Source organism: Phaseolus vulgaris, chromosome 5 (assembly GCF_051622355.1).
Source record: "Phaseolus vulgaris cultivar YP4 chromosome 5, ASM5162235v1, whole genome shotgun sequence".
NCBI lineage: Eukaryota > Viridiplantae > Streptophyta > Magnoliopsida > Fabales > Fabaceae > Phaseolus > Phaseolus vulgaris.
Window position 1 is genome coordinate 7,884,790 of NC_143502.1, and position 16,611 is coordinate 7,901,400.

The window sequence follows — 16,611 nt, forward strand, 5'->3', positions numbered from 1 at the left end:
AAAGACCCTATTGTTTCTATTTGTCAAATGTAAAGTCATCTTCCTTGAAGTTTCATCTTCTTAGTCAACGATTTTATGGTTGGATGATTTCCATCACTTAAATAACTGAATTCTAAACTTATGGATTAAACTATGTTATTTATTATGTAAACCCTAAATAATATATACAATGTACTATTATGAAAAAAAAGGGAAGTGTTAATTGAGAAATAATGTAGTGTTCTTAGTTAAAAGAAAGATGAACATGAGTATGGTGCACAAAAGCCTCTCAAAAGCTCATACCTACCTACCTCCCCCCCTCACACCCATATTTTACATCTCTAGCTTTGGTCATGTCAACCATTCAAGGTTACTTGTTTAGGGTTTAGGGTCATATCTTGGGATTTCGCACTATTATGGGGGAGGGGGCGGGTCATAATCTTAGGTACTTGTGCATTGAAAGGGTGCTTTGAAGGTTAATATTGGTTGGAGGAGCAAACCGCCTTAAAGGGGGTAGTTTACCCTAATTTTGACCTTGAGGGCAAGCTCACTCTTGCATGGCAAGGTAATGGGCCATTGCATTCTACACCTACATATATTGATGTTGCACCCCTATAAGAATTGAATTTCCAATTTTACCTTTCAAATATATTTTTGAATTGTACATTTCAGAATGTACATTTTAGAAGGTATTTTTGGATATAAAAATACATTTCAGAATGTACATTTCAAAATGTATTAATACCTTTTGGATTATATATTATGGATCCAAACATCTTATTTTGCATACTCTTTTACATGTATCCTCTAAAAAAAAGTAATGTTTATAAGTTTGCTCTTGATGATGGTGTAAATGCATTATTAGATTGTGAAATCTAGAATATATTTTGTGTAATTAAGAATGTATTTTTTCATAGAAAGATTTGTTATTTCACCCCTTATGGGAATGCAAGTCTAAAAACATTTGGGTACAAAATGCAATGCCGAAGATAACGATACAACCCCAAAATCTGGCCAGATTATAAGTGACGAGACTAGGCCTAGAAGCTAGCGAGGTCCAATATGAATAGTCGGAAACGTGAGAGGAAGAAGCTTGCTTGACTTTGGAGTTTTGTTATTATTTCCAAATTGTTGTAATTTCCCTTTATTTCCATTTTAATTTATAATGTATCATGGAACTCTATTTGAAATTAGTTGAAAAAAAAAAATTACAGCATGAATTATTTTCCAGCTTTTTTTCTCTTTGCTTGTGGAGCTGACCTTACTCAAAAAGAGAATGTTGTTTGGCCTTACCAAATTACTACACATACACCCTTACTCCTTCAAACCAAACTTCTTTTGAACTCATGGGTTCGAAGTTAATTCTTCAATCAAAATTATAACATTTACGAACCACATACACTTCAAGATGGCTTTTGTGCCCCTAATAAGCACATGGCAAGACCAATTATGTAGTAATGAACAATACCCCATGATTTGGACCATATTTAGAAGAAATAACCTTGGATCGTGTCTTAATCTTTATAATTAATTTACTTAAACATTCTCTCTACTGCAGCTTAGCCATTATGCTATTGATTAGCATGTTGATGTCTCAAGTATAACTGTAACTAAAGGTTAAGACCCAGGTCTAAAGGTACGGAATTGCATCCGTACACCTTCAGAAACCTATTCACCATACTAAGCACATTCTATTATCTGATGATGAGTAGCAGAGTCCAGTATTTTTCAGCCATTGCTTCCATATAACGTGCTGGAGGACCAACACATTGAACTTCAATAATAGGTACATGGGCAAAATAAAACAATACCAATGTGAAAACAAAAATAGACAATAATCAAAACGTTTTCTTCGCCACCTCACAAAAATGGTTCCCAACAATTGTCTCCTTTCCCACATATCTAAATTGTTCTAGGGTTTTAATAGCCGGTGCAGGTGTGTCTTGTCCGCGTTCAACTGAAATGGGGGGCAGGAGGGACGTCAAGGGTGACTCCTGCTTGGATTTGGCCCCATCCAATAAGACGCCAATGCTTCTCCACACGTCGACTAAGTGCTATCTTCTCACCCTTGCTAGTGCACACAGGGGATGTAAGTTGCAACTTTGCCAAGTCATTCTTCACAGCAATTACTCTAGCCCCCGTTGACATTGATCCTATGTTCAACATTAGCATCTCTCCTTTCGCCAGCTTCGATACCTTCCCCTGTCTCTCAGACCCTTTTGTTCTGACCCCAAGAAGCCGTCTAAGCAAGAAAAAGTTTACCTGCAAGACCAATACAGATAACGTTGAGAAAAAATGATTTTTAGTTTAACTCATCTATTGAATTGCAAATCTCAAACTTGATGATAACTCATTACTGGCAGCAAGCACAGATGAATAATTACGAATAACTTACCTCGAGTTCAACAAAAACCTCGGGTAATGATCCAACCTCTCCTAGAACTTGACCTACCAACCTATCAGCACGTGTCAATGTGGGATCCATTGTTGTCCCAACACCAATTAGGCCTCCAGGAACAGCAAATTGAAGCTCATTTTGTTCAGCATACAATGAAACTATTCTTGAGTATATTGGTGTGCACCGGATATTTCCACTCTCATCTTTAACAACAATCCCAGGTCGAACTTCAATGAATTGATTCACCTTCAAAACACCCTGTAAAGAAAACTTTGTCAGGTGAGTCTGACCGAGGTCTTTTAAGCCACGCCACAAAAATACCAGACAAGGTTTATTTCATTCAATGACTTCGGAATAAAAATAGTAAGTAATAAACATATATAAATTATGCATTTCAGACATCATTAGTGATTTTAATATCTGCAAGTCATGCAACAGTGCAAATCAAGTATAAGATCTGGGAAATTGACCAATAGACTTACCCTCAGAATGCTTCCACCAGCTACACCTCCTTTTATTTCATCAACTTCAAAACCAGGTTTATTGACATCAAATGACCGGATTACGATCATGTTAGGAGGAGAAACGAAGTTCCTCTCAGGGATTGGGATCTTCTTCACAATATACTCGCACACAACATCAATATTATACTTTAACTGTGCTGAAATGGGTACTACTGGTGCACCATCAGCAACAGTTCCCTGGTAAGTCACAAAATAGGGGGGAAATTTTCATGTAGGTTTTTGAAAAGGAATTCACTTGTGTAAAAGAAAACTTACCTGTATAAACTTTGAAATTGCTTCATGCTGATTGATTGCCACATTTTCTTGAATCAAGTCAACCTTGTTTTGAAGGATTATTATATGCTGTAGACGCATAATTTCCACAGCAGCTAAGTGCTCAGAGGTTTGTGGTTGTGGGCAGCTTTCATTAGCAGCTATGAGTAGTAAAGCTCCATCCATGATTGCAGCTCCATTAAGCATAGTAGCCATGAGAATATCATGTCCCTACAGATATTGGTAAAGTAAAAACAAATATCACATACATGTAAAAACAAACTAAAATATATATTAAATGATTTATCCATTTGTTTGAAGACCTGTAGTTACATTGCTTATAAAAAGGATACCCAAGAGTAAAAGCAAAAAATATATATGAAGAAATCTTAGGCGCTCATGGAAGATTAGCAAGGGATATATTTAGATTTGAAAAAAATAATTCAGAAAGGGAACAAACCAAAACTCTTGAATGCCACCAATACAACAGTTTTCTATCAACAAACGACAGCCTTAGTTGTGTCCCACTAAGTAAGGTCAGTCACATAGATCACACAATGTTGTTGGACTCAGTTAGAAACAAAAATTCTCAAGGATACTCACCATGAGATCCCTTATATTAATGTCCTTGGTCTCCCTATACCTCTTTTCACAAGGCTAAAAAATAAGAATGTAACGTGATCTACTCTGATAAGCAGTACTTCCAATTACTTTCTTTGCATAATCCAAACCACTTTTAAAAATTTGTCATTTTTCCTTGATGAGTCATACCAATATATCCCCTTCTTGTGGCCACATTATATTTCTACAATAAACACAATTTTTCAATATTCTAAACCAGTACCTATTGTGCTTCTTGAGCATCACAGTTATCTTACTATATAACATTGAATGTATACTACTACCACTTCTATAGCAATATTAGTGTAACTACAAACAGTAATGACTAATACAGATGGGGGAATACATCTATAAGTAAAGAGCAAGAGCCTTCTCTTGCTCGTTAAGAGCACCTAAGAAATTTTCATTTTCTGTGTATATTCATGCATACCTCATGCACATACACACACGATACCCCACATATTCCTTCCATTTAAGGAGAGAAAATATGCCAAGGAGAAATGATGTATACAAGTAAACATGTCTCAATATTATATCTGACCAAATGTGCAGGTATCTCCAATATTATAGCTAAAATAAAATCTAATCAAATTATGCATTAAGCAGTCCGAAATAATAATGCAAGTCCAGGACTTCACCGGACAATCCACAAATGAAACATGTCTCAGCAATTTCATCTTGCTGTTTTCAAACCCTGGCACGTCACACATAGGACTATCTTCTTTCCCACTTCCATAAGCCCTGTAAGAAACAATTTATCATCAACTCACCAAAAGCTAAAGTAACCTGATATCATAATGCAAATGTAAAAACAAGCACCCACTTGTAGCACATAGGCCTTGAACACCGTTCATCTTCACACTTGTATATTTTTGCATTTGCATACCCAAGCTTGATTGTAATGTTACGCTCCAACTCATTTTTGAAACGCACAGTCTGCACAACATTCATGGGAACAATAGGTCAATAGTTTAAATATCCAAAGATAAAGGGAAATGTGTGTTAACAATACAACATGGCATGTTTATGTGTAATCCTGCTTTTTCAAACAGAAGAACAAAAAAAAGGTAATATTGATCTAAATGCAGCTAAATAACCCCATATAACCTCTAGAAAGAGATAACCACTTCCAATCAAGAGAACCCAAATCAGGCTTTCAAATACAAATAGAATTTATCCATGACAAACTATAATATACATATTGAAAGAAACCCACTAGCCAGTTTTACAAGCAATCCTCACCTTATAAACCTTATAAACCGGTTTTGTAGTTTTCAGTTAAACCTAAATCACTTTGTAAGAAAGAGAAACGTTCTAAGACAAAGGAATACCTGGACACCTGATATTGCTTTCACAACTGTTGACTTGCCATGTGCCACATGACCAATAGTGCCTGTTAGGATGCAATTCAATACATCAATATGGTCATGGAAGAGAAGCTGACACAACTTCAGTTGCACAGTTTAATTTTCATGGGGAATCAATGTAAAGATTTCTACACTGCCAACCAATTACAAAATCACCCTATGTATGACTGTTAAAATATTTTTTACATAATATCGCAATCTATGATTGGATAATAATATTAACAACTTGTGCACCATCAGTGCATTTTAATTACATTCTAAGTGCTAAATCACAAAATGTGCGAAAATATTACCAATATTAATAGTAGCTTGCCGAGATATGACTTCTGGAGAAAGTGGATGCAACTTTGTCACATCCAACTTACTCAAGTCTTGCTCCATCAAACCCTTCCGTGACATTTTGGCAGCTTTCAATGGGATCTTAAGTGGTGAAACTGATTTATGACTTGACAACTAAATTATCTGCATGTATATAATCATGGGACGACAAAAAACCTGCATCAGAATCTTCCATTTCTTTACTTTTCTTGAAATATGTATGTAATATATTAGACAGAATCCAATTCTCTTCTGTCTTATCCTACCACAACCCCTCATCGGGTAAAATATGTATACTTCACGCAGATTCATTATTTTCTCAACAAATAAAATGAAATATTTCAAAGTGTGTCCAAACAAAATAATACTGTTCTACGTTTTTTGGTATAATTTTCTGATATAACAAAATGGGTACACAGAAACCCCTTCAGATTTGGGGCATTTATGAATATATTGTTCAGCTTTCAGTTCAGGTAGAAAAGCCCTACAAGTAAAACTTTCCTTCACACAATCTTTTTTTCTAGAAACATGAGTAGATTGCCGGGTTGAGAATGAGCGTAAAGACGAATTTACTACAAACATATTTTAAGTCTTTTCAAGACACACATGAATCAATATAATTCTCCTTTTGCATAATTTCAATTACCAGCAGCAATTAACACATTGCGCAACAACATAGTTGATCACCACTATTTTAAACTTTTGACAAAATCATGGCTTCAAATAACATCTAACAATGTGCTCCAATTCTACCACAGTTTTACTGACAGAAGACATCAAATAGTCTTTTAATGTTCTGAAAAAATTCATTGACCAAATGTAATAGCCACTAATAACACTCTTTTCACATTCACCCATAACCTTCATAGCCCATTGTTAACAACTCAAACTACCCAGATCCTTCCAACAATAAGGCACTAATTCACTCCTACTGGCTTATGTATCCATATCTATTAGGGGCAGTTTCTTATAAAATTTTGGGATGATAGAAGCATTTAGAGCAGTATAAATAACAAAAAGATAATACAAGGAAAAGGAAGCTCAAGGCAGCAAAAATTCCAAATGAAATCAATAAATTTAGACAAAATTATCAACTAAAGCAGCAACCATATCTTTGCGTCCCTTTTCATTCAGAACAATTCTTAGGAACAAAAAGTACAGAGGAAATTTACCACTGTGTGGAAGGTACTGCGGAATGTTCAAGCATGCTAGTATTCCACAAAAAATTAGGGTGATAAAATAAGAAAATGAAAAAAAAAATTGAAATTACCGATTAGTGGAGTGTAGGAGTAGGTGAGTGGAGAGTGACTAAATTTGGCCTCGAAAAAAGAGTCCAAATCGCATTCTCCTTCGAAATTGATTTTCTCTCCGAAAATGGAAGCTCCGACAACATGTTTTCCTTCGCATTCAGAGAAACATGTAGCCACTGGGTCTTGGGCCAGTAGATTATTTTGGGCTGTTAATGTGGGCTGCAACAATTTAATGTAGGCTTCTACTTCTGCACTCCTTCGTTTATCTTCCTGCACCCCCACAATTTTCTAAATCCCGAAACTGGCCTTGACATTTTATTTGAAAAAGGCACCATGGTTACTGGAAATTGGGATCTGGAAGTGTGCAACAGATTCATCAATCCGAAATTGAATCCTTTTTTATGGATGAGGGGTGTTCCGGTAGAAAAATTTTCATAAATTATTGATTTCCAGATTGTTGAATCTGGAAGCCTAATTCTGTTACGGATTGGTGGATCCGGAATGCTTTTTTTTGAATTATGTATTTTTGAATACAGAATGCATATTTTTGTTACGAATTGGTGGATTCGGAATGCTTTTTTTGAATGATGGATTTTTGAATGTGAAATGCATATTTTAAATTACGGATTAGTGGATCTGAAATTTTACCGGAAGTACCAATCCAAAATTTGTCTGGATTCCATAATCCAGAATGCAAAAAAAATAAATACAGTTCAAGTGCATTTTAGGGTTTTTAAAAGTAATAGGGACAGTTTGGTCTTTGCATAACATTGTGGAGGTGCACAAAGAAATTGCCTTTAATGTAGGGAGTTTCTTACTATAGCTCTACGTTTTTCTTCCTGTTTCCCCATAATGTTATGCAAAGACAAAATTATCCTTATTACTTTCTAAAAACCCTAAAACACACTACTCACGCTCTTTCTTCTTCTTCCTTACACACACCACAAACCTACATTACCTACATTTCTATGACTTTCTCTGTGCACAGTGACTTCATCTTATCGCACAAGAACGTGAGGCGTGTTTCACTTGGTGGTGGTTCGGTGATGTCTCTTCATCTCATCCCTATTGTTTTTATTTTCCAGAATCGTGATTCCGCAATAGAGTCCTAGATTGAGTGATCCAAAAATTTCCCAGATGAGTGTGTTCAGAAGTTATCTGGATTGAAATGCATTATGGATCCACCAATCTGTAAGACAAAAAAATGCATTCTAGATCCACCAATCCGTGATTAAAAAACTGCTTCTAGATACAACAATTAGTAAGTCAACAAATTGGTTCCGGAACACCCCTCATCCGGAAAACATAAAGTTTTACTTATGGAACAACCAATTTATAGATTATATTTTCACTTTCGTATTGATCCATCTACAGCACAATCCCGAATTCCAATTTTTGGGAACCTAAAAACACCATAACTACCCAACCACTTAAAAAAAACTTAGTTTTTACCTCTAAAAGCTAATCAACACTTCGACAACGCAACTTACTCCTCCCTCTTACTCTATGCAACTAAAATGAGTTTTCATCAGTGTCACCGATGAACAAAGAAGAAGAACGGTGGCAAAGCAACTCATCCACGATGTCCTTTTCAAATAAAGGACCAAGGCTAGTTTGGGAAATTTAAAAATTATGGGGGTCAGGAAGAAACTCTCTTTAATGTAGGGAAATTCTTCCTACAACTCCATATTTTTTTTTCTCACATCTCTATATTTCAAAAATTATTGAAATTAATGTTTGATATTTTCATTGAATGTTTTCTTAATTTTGGAATATAAAATTCAGAGACTTTCTAGATTATAAAATCTGAAATTTAAAATTTGTGATTTTTGGTATTTCAGAATATAAATTTCATAATACAAATTTTGCACTCTAGAATGTGCAATTTGAAATACAAAATTCCAGAATGGAAAATTTGTATTATGAATGGTGCAATCTTGTATTCCGGGATGTGAATATGAAATAAAAAATTTATATTTTGGATTGCACAATCTAGAATACAAAATTGTATTCTAAATTGTAGAATCCATAATGGATAATTTCTATAATTTTGAAAGTATTAGGGTGTAGGAAGAAATAATGGGGTGCAGGAAGAAATCCCCTTTAATGTATATTTAGAAATTTGGATATTTTAGTCCTTCTATATATAATATATTCTGAATACAAAATAAAGAGCATACTCCTATTGACCTAATACGTGTTATCTTACCTTAATCGGCTTTACCAATAACTACATTTTTACCTTTATGTTTTGGAGCTATAGGAATGAAGACTTGGTGCTCATCATGTTTCGTGAGCAATCATTATCTAGAAATTGACTTTGTTTCTAATCTTTTCCCATACAACAAATCTAAAATAGGAACTATGAGCTATTTAGGTACATAAATCCTTTTGGCTCCTTATTAGTTAACTGTAATTGTTTTCTATGTTTGCATTTGTCAAGTATATGTCTAGATTTTCCATAATTTCGACAATTAATTTCAAATGATTTCATAAAGATATTTGTCTTTTCTTTTGTCTTTATCACATCATATCCAGATCCAAACTTTTCATATGTATGTCTCTATTTTGCAAAGAGAATATTTAGAGTCTTAGAGTTGTCAACAAATTTTTGAAAATCATGTTTATAATATGTTTATTGTTTTTGCAACAGTTCTAATTTTTCAGCATTTGTCTTTTGTGCCTGTTTAAGAGATAATATTCTTTCACTAGTTGGAACTTGATCCCTCTTGAGTTTATCCTTTTCCAAACTTAAAGTTTTAATTTTTTTTTAGCACAAGATATTTTTTTAGAAATATAGTTACAATTGTTGAGGAGATCCTTAAAAGATATATCATTATTCTCATCTTCCTCAAACGATGAAAACAATGAGTCAAATGCAATATCAAGATAAGAATCAGATTTCATTGGTACCACTTTTATATCTTTCATAAGACAGAGGTTGGCATATTCATCTGTTAGAATTTGATCTCGAGTCTGAGTGTTCTCAACTATCCATCAGACGTTTCTTGTTTGAACCATGCTTTCTTCTCAATTATGGATTGCACAATCTAGAATACAAATTTTGTATTCTCGATTATAGAATTCAGAATGAATAATTTTGATATTTTTGAAAGTATGTTGTGTAGGAAGAAATCCCCTTAAATGTATATTTAGAAATTTGGATATATTATTCCTTCTACATATAAAATATTTTGAATATAGACTAGAGAGCATACTCCTACTGACCCAATACCCGCTATCTTACCTTTTTTGGCTCTACCGAATGCTACTTTTTTGCCTTTATATTTTGGAGATCTAGGAATATAGACTTGGTGCTTGTGTCATGAGCAGTCATTATCTAGAAACTGACTTCGTTTCTCATATTTTCCATACAAAAATTTGCAATGAGAATTATCAGCTCTTTAGGTACCAAAATCCTTTTGGGTCATTTCTTATTAGTTGTCTGTAATTATTTTGTATGTCTACATTTGTCAGGTATATGTCCAGATTTTCCACAGTTCTAACAATTACTTCTAATGATTTCATAAAGATATATTTTTTTTCTTTTACCTTTATCACATCATATCCATATATAAAGTTACATCTCTCAATTTTGCAAAGAGAAGATTTAGACCTTTAGAGCTCTTAGCAAATTTTTTAAAATCATATTTATCGCATTTTCTTATCTTTGCAACAATTCTAATTTTTCAACATTTTTTCTTTTATGTTTGTTTAGGAGATAATATTCTTTCACTAGTTGTTACTTGATCTCTCTTGAGTTTATGATTTTCAAACTTAAAACTTTAAATTTTTGGTTGAGCTCAAGATATTTTTTAGAAATAGAGTTGCTACTATTAAGGAGATCCTTAAAAGATATATCATTATTATCATCTTTGTCAAACGAACAATGGGTCAGATGCAATATCAAGATAAAAATCGTATTTAAATGGTACATCTTCTATATTTGTCATAAGACAGAGGTTGGCATGTTCTTTTGTGCTAAAATTTGATCCTGAGTTTGAGTATTCTCAATTAGCCATCGAAAGTTTCTTGTTTGATCCATGCTTTCTTCTTAGCTTGAGACATTCATTTCTCATGTGTCCATGGTTATTGCACTCGAAGTAGACAATGTCCTATGCAGATTCTGATCCTTCTACCTATATGAGCTTTTTTTTTTCTTTTCCTTCTTCTTTTAAGCAATTGCTTCAACCTTTTGGATATGAGGGAGACTTCATCGTTAGTTGAATAATTTGATTCCTATATAGATATATTTCCTTTATTTTCTCTTCGGTTGGTGATCGTTTGTCTTGAAGAAAATTTGGCTTGTAGTCCGTTTTCTACTACTATTATCGCGTCATTTTGTTCTTTGTCTTACAAGTGAACTTCATGAACTCTTAGAATCTAAAGAAGTTCATCTCAAGTGTACTGGTCAGATGTGCTCGGGGCTCCGACCCGAGCACTTAAGTATGTTAACTTGGCTGGTCAGGTTAATTTGGGGAGATACCTAGCTCAGTCCAAGATAAATGGTAAGTCTAATGATACGTCAGGAGGTTAGCCTAGACAATTGGAAGCTTATATTGAAAAGATAATTAAATTAAAAAATATAAAAAATAACTGAATTAGTTAAGCACAAATATTATTATAAATCTCAACGAAAATAAACAGTTAAAGAGATATATTAACAAAATATCTTTATGTTTGTTAAACTTCTGAAGGAAGGTCTACGAATACTGTAAAAGGGGCTTGAGACCCTAAACAAAGGTAAGTTCAATCTTGCGATACTACACTCATATAAATACTTTATATTCAGATACTGATAGTTATATGCTTTCACTGATTTGATTGTCAGAGTGTAATCAACAGGTGAAACTCCCCTCACTGTGAGTTATTAGCATCTTAAAGTAGTAACAGCAAAAAAAAAAAAAAAAAATCCAAGCCCAGAGTCCACTACCAAGGTCCGATCCAGGTTAGTTGGTGAGAACACCAAGTAAGTTTTTTTTATGTCTTTAGCCTTAGTGATGATTATTGTTTTGGGTTCACAAATATATCTAATAACTTCACATTTATCTATGTTTGGAGATGTTTGGCTTTCCTTTCTTTCATTCTTTGCCTTTAATCTCTTTATTTAGTTTTTTGAGTATGTCATTTGATACCTAAATTGAATTGGTTAATTATGAATTTTACAATATCTTCATATTTTTTTGTGCTAGGCGCTTAAAATAGAAAGCTTAGACTTACAATCTTTTAATTTATTTATGCTTCAAATTTTTTTTAAAAACTAATTCTAAAATATTCAAAATATAAGTTAATAAAAACAAATCAAAACATAATCTGAAAATCTTTTTCTTATTTTGTGATACCAAAAATCGAGTATTAAAAATTTCCAGTGTTTCTAAATGTTTTTGTTTGTAAAAGATTTAAGAGATATTTGCAATATCTTAAACAAAACATTCGCAATATTTATTTAGACAAATTTGTTTAGAAAAAGATGAATTTTAAAGATATACAAGAAACAAGGATGAACAGAGTCATTATGCTAGTTCAAATATTTTTATTTTTGGACATAAAATCTCTTTGATTGAATGCGTTTTTAATAGATATATGAATTCTAAAGATTTTGTTTAATAATTATAAACAAAATTTATTACTCGTTAAACATGTTTGTCAAACCATCTAACATGAACAAACTTGTAGACACTCGAAGAGTCTACTCTATACACTGCAACTCTACAAATCATTGTTAGAATCAAGTAAGACATCCAATCTGAATTTTTTTATAAACTTAACAAGTCTTACCATATCGTCTAATGAAAATATGTTATAAATACTCAGATCGTCTATCATGAACTTAGCAACAAAGAGAAAGGTTTTTGAGCGCTAATAAAAAACATTTATTAAGCACCATCATTACCTCTCACGAAAAAAATTTTATGTAATGAAATAATATTTGAAGCATCACGTTGTTTCAAGGAACAATAATTTATTTTTTCTGGTTCAAGCAATCAAGTATTCGATCAAATTGCCTTATATGTGGATCTAAGATGAAAGCTCTTCGCTTCATGACTTGAGTCTAGGAGATTGTGTGTTGTTCAAACTTATAGTTGCTAAATGAGATACGATCATATAACTTAATATTCTTTGCCTTAACTTGAATATGGAGAATTATGTATATAGTATGAACTCATCATGACCAGAGGGTTTGATCAAAACTATTCACTTCAAGACTTAAATTTGGAGAGGTTATGTAACAACCGAACTAATTGTGTCCAATTGATGTTCAATAATCATGAACAAAGTTAACTTCAAATAAAAATAATGCAGTACATGAGACAATATCTTTATATCTAGAAAAATATCAAATATACACATCACATAATAATAAGATGTTGATTCTTAACCAATCACTTATCCTCTCATCCTAGCTTAAAATTTTAAAAAATATGAACAATAAATAACCCAAAAAATACGTCCTTATCCCACAATATGTTAACCAGTATCAACACTACCACTATCCAAAAAGAAGTTGTTATTAATCCTTTTAACACTTATAAGTACTCACACGCTTTCTTAGGAAAAAATAATAATACACTTTTATCACTTCTCGTTAAAGATTCCTAGATATCTTTAGGGCGAACATATTCTAATTAAATTCTTAATAATATATATATAAATTAAAATTGTATAATTAAAATATATTAAAGACTAAAATAACATTGTTATGACAATAGAAAAACTTAATTGACTAAATTGAAAATAGAATTATAGAATCACGCAATTATAATTTTGTTAGGACAAGAGCAATTAAAATTTAATAATAGTCAAGGGTTTCTGAGAGCCGTAAAAATTACTAACCATAAAATTCATAAATTTTCAAAGACAACATTCAAAAGTACAATAAAGGAACAGAAACTGATCCTTATTCTTGTAGCACTACAAAGAATAGAATACAAATAATAGAAAAAAAGAAAGAATCTGGTATTAGGCACAAATCTATGACGTGATTCAATCAGAAGCAACAATCCAGGACCCAGCAGCAACATAAAGCAGCACAACTGCAGGAAAAGAAAGTAAAATTAAGCAAAGTTTATTGAATGTTATGAAAAGAAGAAGTGAATTTAATAGGACTTACCATCCCTTCCAGAAGCCATCACCCCTGCTTGTGGTTTCCTCTGGAACCCTTTGTTGAGGGTACCCTACAGAACCATCCTTAGAGGGATAACCCATAGGGGGTGGGGCAGTCACATATGGAGTTGAAGAATACACCTGACCCTGTGGTGCATATGATACTGCAGCAAAATAAAAATCATATCATCAAACTTTATCAAGAAAAAAAAAATCATATTTCAAAACATATTACTAAGTACACTTTAAGCCTAACTCAACTCCATAAAATGACATTCTTTCATGTTGAGAGTACATTGCGTGGGACAACATATTATAGGTGGTTTGATAACGGTCTGAGTGTTTGGGACAACATATTATGGGTGATCGCCCGATAGCAAGTAACACAATAGACCCAACAAACACTTGTTAGGATAAACTCGAAACGACTTTGATACCATATTATAAAGTGGACTTTAAACCCAATTCAACCCCATAAAACGAGTAGTAAAATTTGCACCCACTTATATACAATGAGTATTCTTATCTCTAGTTGATGCTAGATATCAAACCAAACCAGTGTTGAATTCACAAGAACTTACCAGGGGTTTCTTGGTGGCTGCTGAAGTGATTCATGATGTTGATGAAGTTTTGTTGTTTTTCAGGTTTTTTCTGCTTTCAGAATGAAGAGAAGAACGAATGGTATGTGATGAAAACTAAGGAAGCAAATGAGATATATATAAAGGTTTATTGGGCTAGGAGTATGAATCTTAACGCAGTTGAAGATTTCGTGCGCGTTCATTGACGTGTGGGACAAACGCGTTCAGAGGGAGAAAGAAAAAAGACGTGTTTGAATTTGAAGTTTCTAAGAAAGCTGCATTGTGTGTTTGGCACGCGAAGTAACGCGCGTGACATGCTGCATTTAATAACTACTTTCTAGATGTGGATGGAGCCGTCGGATGAATTTTTGGACTAAGATTGAATGTTTTTCCTAAATATATTTGAACTTATCTTGTATGATTTATATTAGTATTTTACAGACTTAATATGATTTTAAAAATAATTTAGTTTGTGGTTTTCAACAGTTTAAAATGTGGATTTGGCATACAAGTATTCTTATTTATTTCAATATGTGACTCGTTAATTATTTGTGTTGACTGAAATATTAATTTGGAGAATTCTTCTAAACAGGGTAGTTTTTAGAGACAACCTACTGTGTACTAGAAGGGTTATTACAAGTGTATGTCCCCTATGCCTTTTAAAAGGAAGAATTTGCCAACATCTATTTGTAGAATATAAGATAGCAAATAAGGTGTGGAATAAGTCTTATAAGTGGATAGTAATTTTGTTTGTTCAATATGAAGAGTTGGTATGTTTTGAACATTTTCATTTGTTTCATGTTAATAAAAAATAAAATTTTATGGAAAGGTTTTAGGGTGACGGTCATAAATTGCATTTGGGATTAGAGAAACAGAGTCATCTTCAAACAAGGGAAGGTTGAGGAAGAAATTTTCCATTTGTTTAACTTATGTATTGGGTGAGGATGAAAGCTAAATTGTTTACTTTCATTTTTGTGTTTTCTTGTTTGGATTCAAAATCCCTTAATATGTCTCAAATCTTATTCTTAGTTTGAAGTATCTTTTGCTATTTTTTCACTACACATAAATGTCCATTGGTTTTTCGTACGGTGTTAGTGTGTTTGTCTATACTCTAAGTTTGTTTTGTTTATCTTCTTAAGAAGGAAAGTGTTTTTTGGTTTTGCAGGAAGTGAACAAGTAGTTCAAACAATTTCTTGTTTACAATGCATGTAGTGCCACTTGATGCAGGGCTTTCATGTTGTGAGGGGAAGTGACAATTCGTTGTTTCTCTGTTATTACCAGCTTTGGACTTGCTGATTTTTTGTAAGGGAAATAATGAAGGTTTATGTAGGCAAACTGTTAGCAGTGGACAAAGTCTTATGTAGACCAAGAGAAAGTTGGACAACTCTAAAACATTAGTTTCTAAGAACTAGTCAGAAATTCAGACAACACCCTATACCATTGTTGGTCACAATCTAAGGAAGTGGAGTTTTTTTGCAATATCATATTTTTTAAGTTTTTGGTTATATATAGTTAATGTCTTATGTAATAACAATCTAAAAGATGACTAAGGTTCCAGTTTCATAGTGGAATCAATGATGTAGAATCATAGTTTTGGCCTTGAAGTGGTTCTAACAAGAGATGTTTTACCTTTCGTTTTTGGCTGGGTATGGTGGTGTTTAGTGTCTCTTGGGCATTTGAATAAGTAGTTTTTTAGAAAAAAAATCCACTTTGAATGTCTAGCAAGTTTCTAGTGTCTCTTAGGCATCTTGGTTATATGTATTGTGCTACCTAAATGACTCTTTATACATCTTCATCTATAAGAGTTGAAACATTTTAAAATGTTTTTTTTAATTTAATTTATTCATTGTTAAACTATTTTTGAAACTCATTATATATATATATATATATTAAAATAAATATTAGGATAAAAGTAAGAATTTTAAAATTTTAAAAATATTAAAATATTACTTATTTTATAAAATAATTTCAAAATTTAAAAGAATATAAAATACAGATTTTTATATATATAAAAAATAAAAAGTATTTTAAGTAACTAAAAGAAGCATTTAAATCTTATGTTTTAACACCAAAGTGGAACAACATTTTTTGACAAACTGAATATATAGAAAGGAGTTCTTTTTCTGTACATTAAGAAAAGGATAAAGTAAAAAAAAAAAAAGCTGACACTATTGACAACCCGAAATTAATTTATAACTATAAGTTTTAAATTAAAAAAAA

The 16,611-nt window shown here is 32.6% G+C and overlaps 2 protein-coding genes across 3 annotated transcripts; both read right to left on the minus strand.

Moving 5' to 3' along the window:
- Positions 1 to 1,703: 1,703 nt before the first annotated feature.
- On the minus strand, positions 1,704 to 6,884 carry LOC137835054 (eukaryotic translation initiation factor 2 subunit gamma). Of its 2 annotated transcripts, none has more exons than XM_068643390.1 (9): positions 6,730 to 6,884; positions 5,435 to 5,603; positions 5,106 to 5,167; positions 4,598 to 4,710; positions 4,413 to 4,515; positions 3,157 to 3,384; positions 2,860 to 3,078; positions 2,375 to 2,635; positions 1,704 to 2,241 (listed from the first exon to the last, which is right to left on the minus strand). In XM_068643390.1, exons 2-9 carry the CDS (start codon positions 5,538 to 5,540, stop codon positions 1,933 to 1,935), a joined length of 1,401 nt encoding a protein of 466 aa, XP_068499491.1. In that variant the 5' UTR covers positions 5,541 to 5,603; positions 6,730 to 6,884; the 3' UTR covers positions 1,704 to 1,932. The 2 variants fall into 2 exon arrangements, with proteins under 2 accessions (XP_068499491.1, XP_068499492.1); XM_068643391.2 differs by having other exon boundaries at positions 5,435 to 5,636; positions 6,730 to 6,850.
- Positions 6,885 to 13,535: 6,651 nt separating this feature from the next.
- Positions 13,536 to 14,617, minus strand: LOC137835057 (protein CYSTEINE-RICH TRANSMEMBRANE MODULE 9). The gene is made up of 3 exons (XM_068643394.2): positions 14,395 to 14,617; positions 13,821 to 13,977; positions 13,536 to 13,743 (listed from the first exon to the last, which is right to left on the minus strand). The coding sequence occupies exons 1-3, from the start codon at positions 14,426 to 14,428 to the stop codon at positions 13,698 to 13,700; spliced, it is 237 nt and encodes a 78-aa protein (XP_068499495.1). The 5' UTR covers positions 14,429 to 14,617; the 3' UTR covers positions 13,536 to 13,697.
- Positions 14,618 to 16,611: the final 1,994 nt, after the last annotated feature.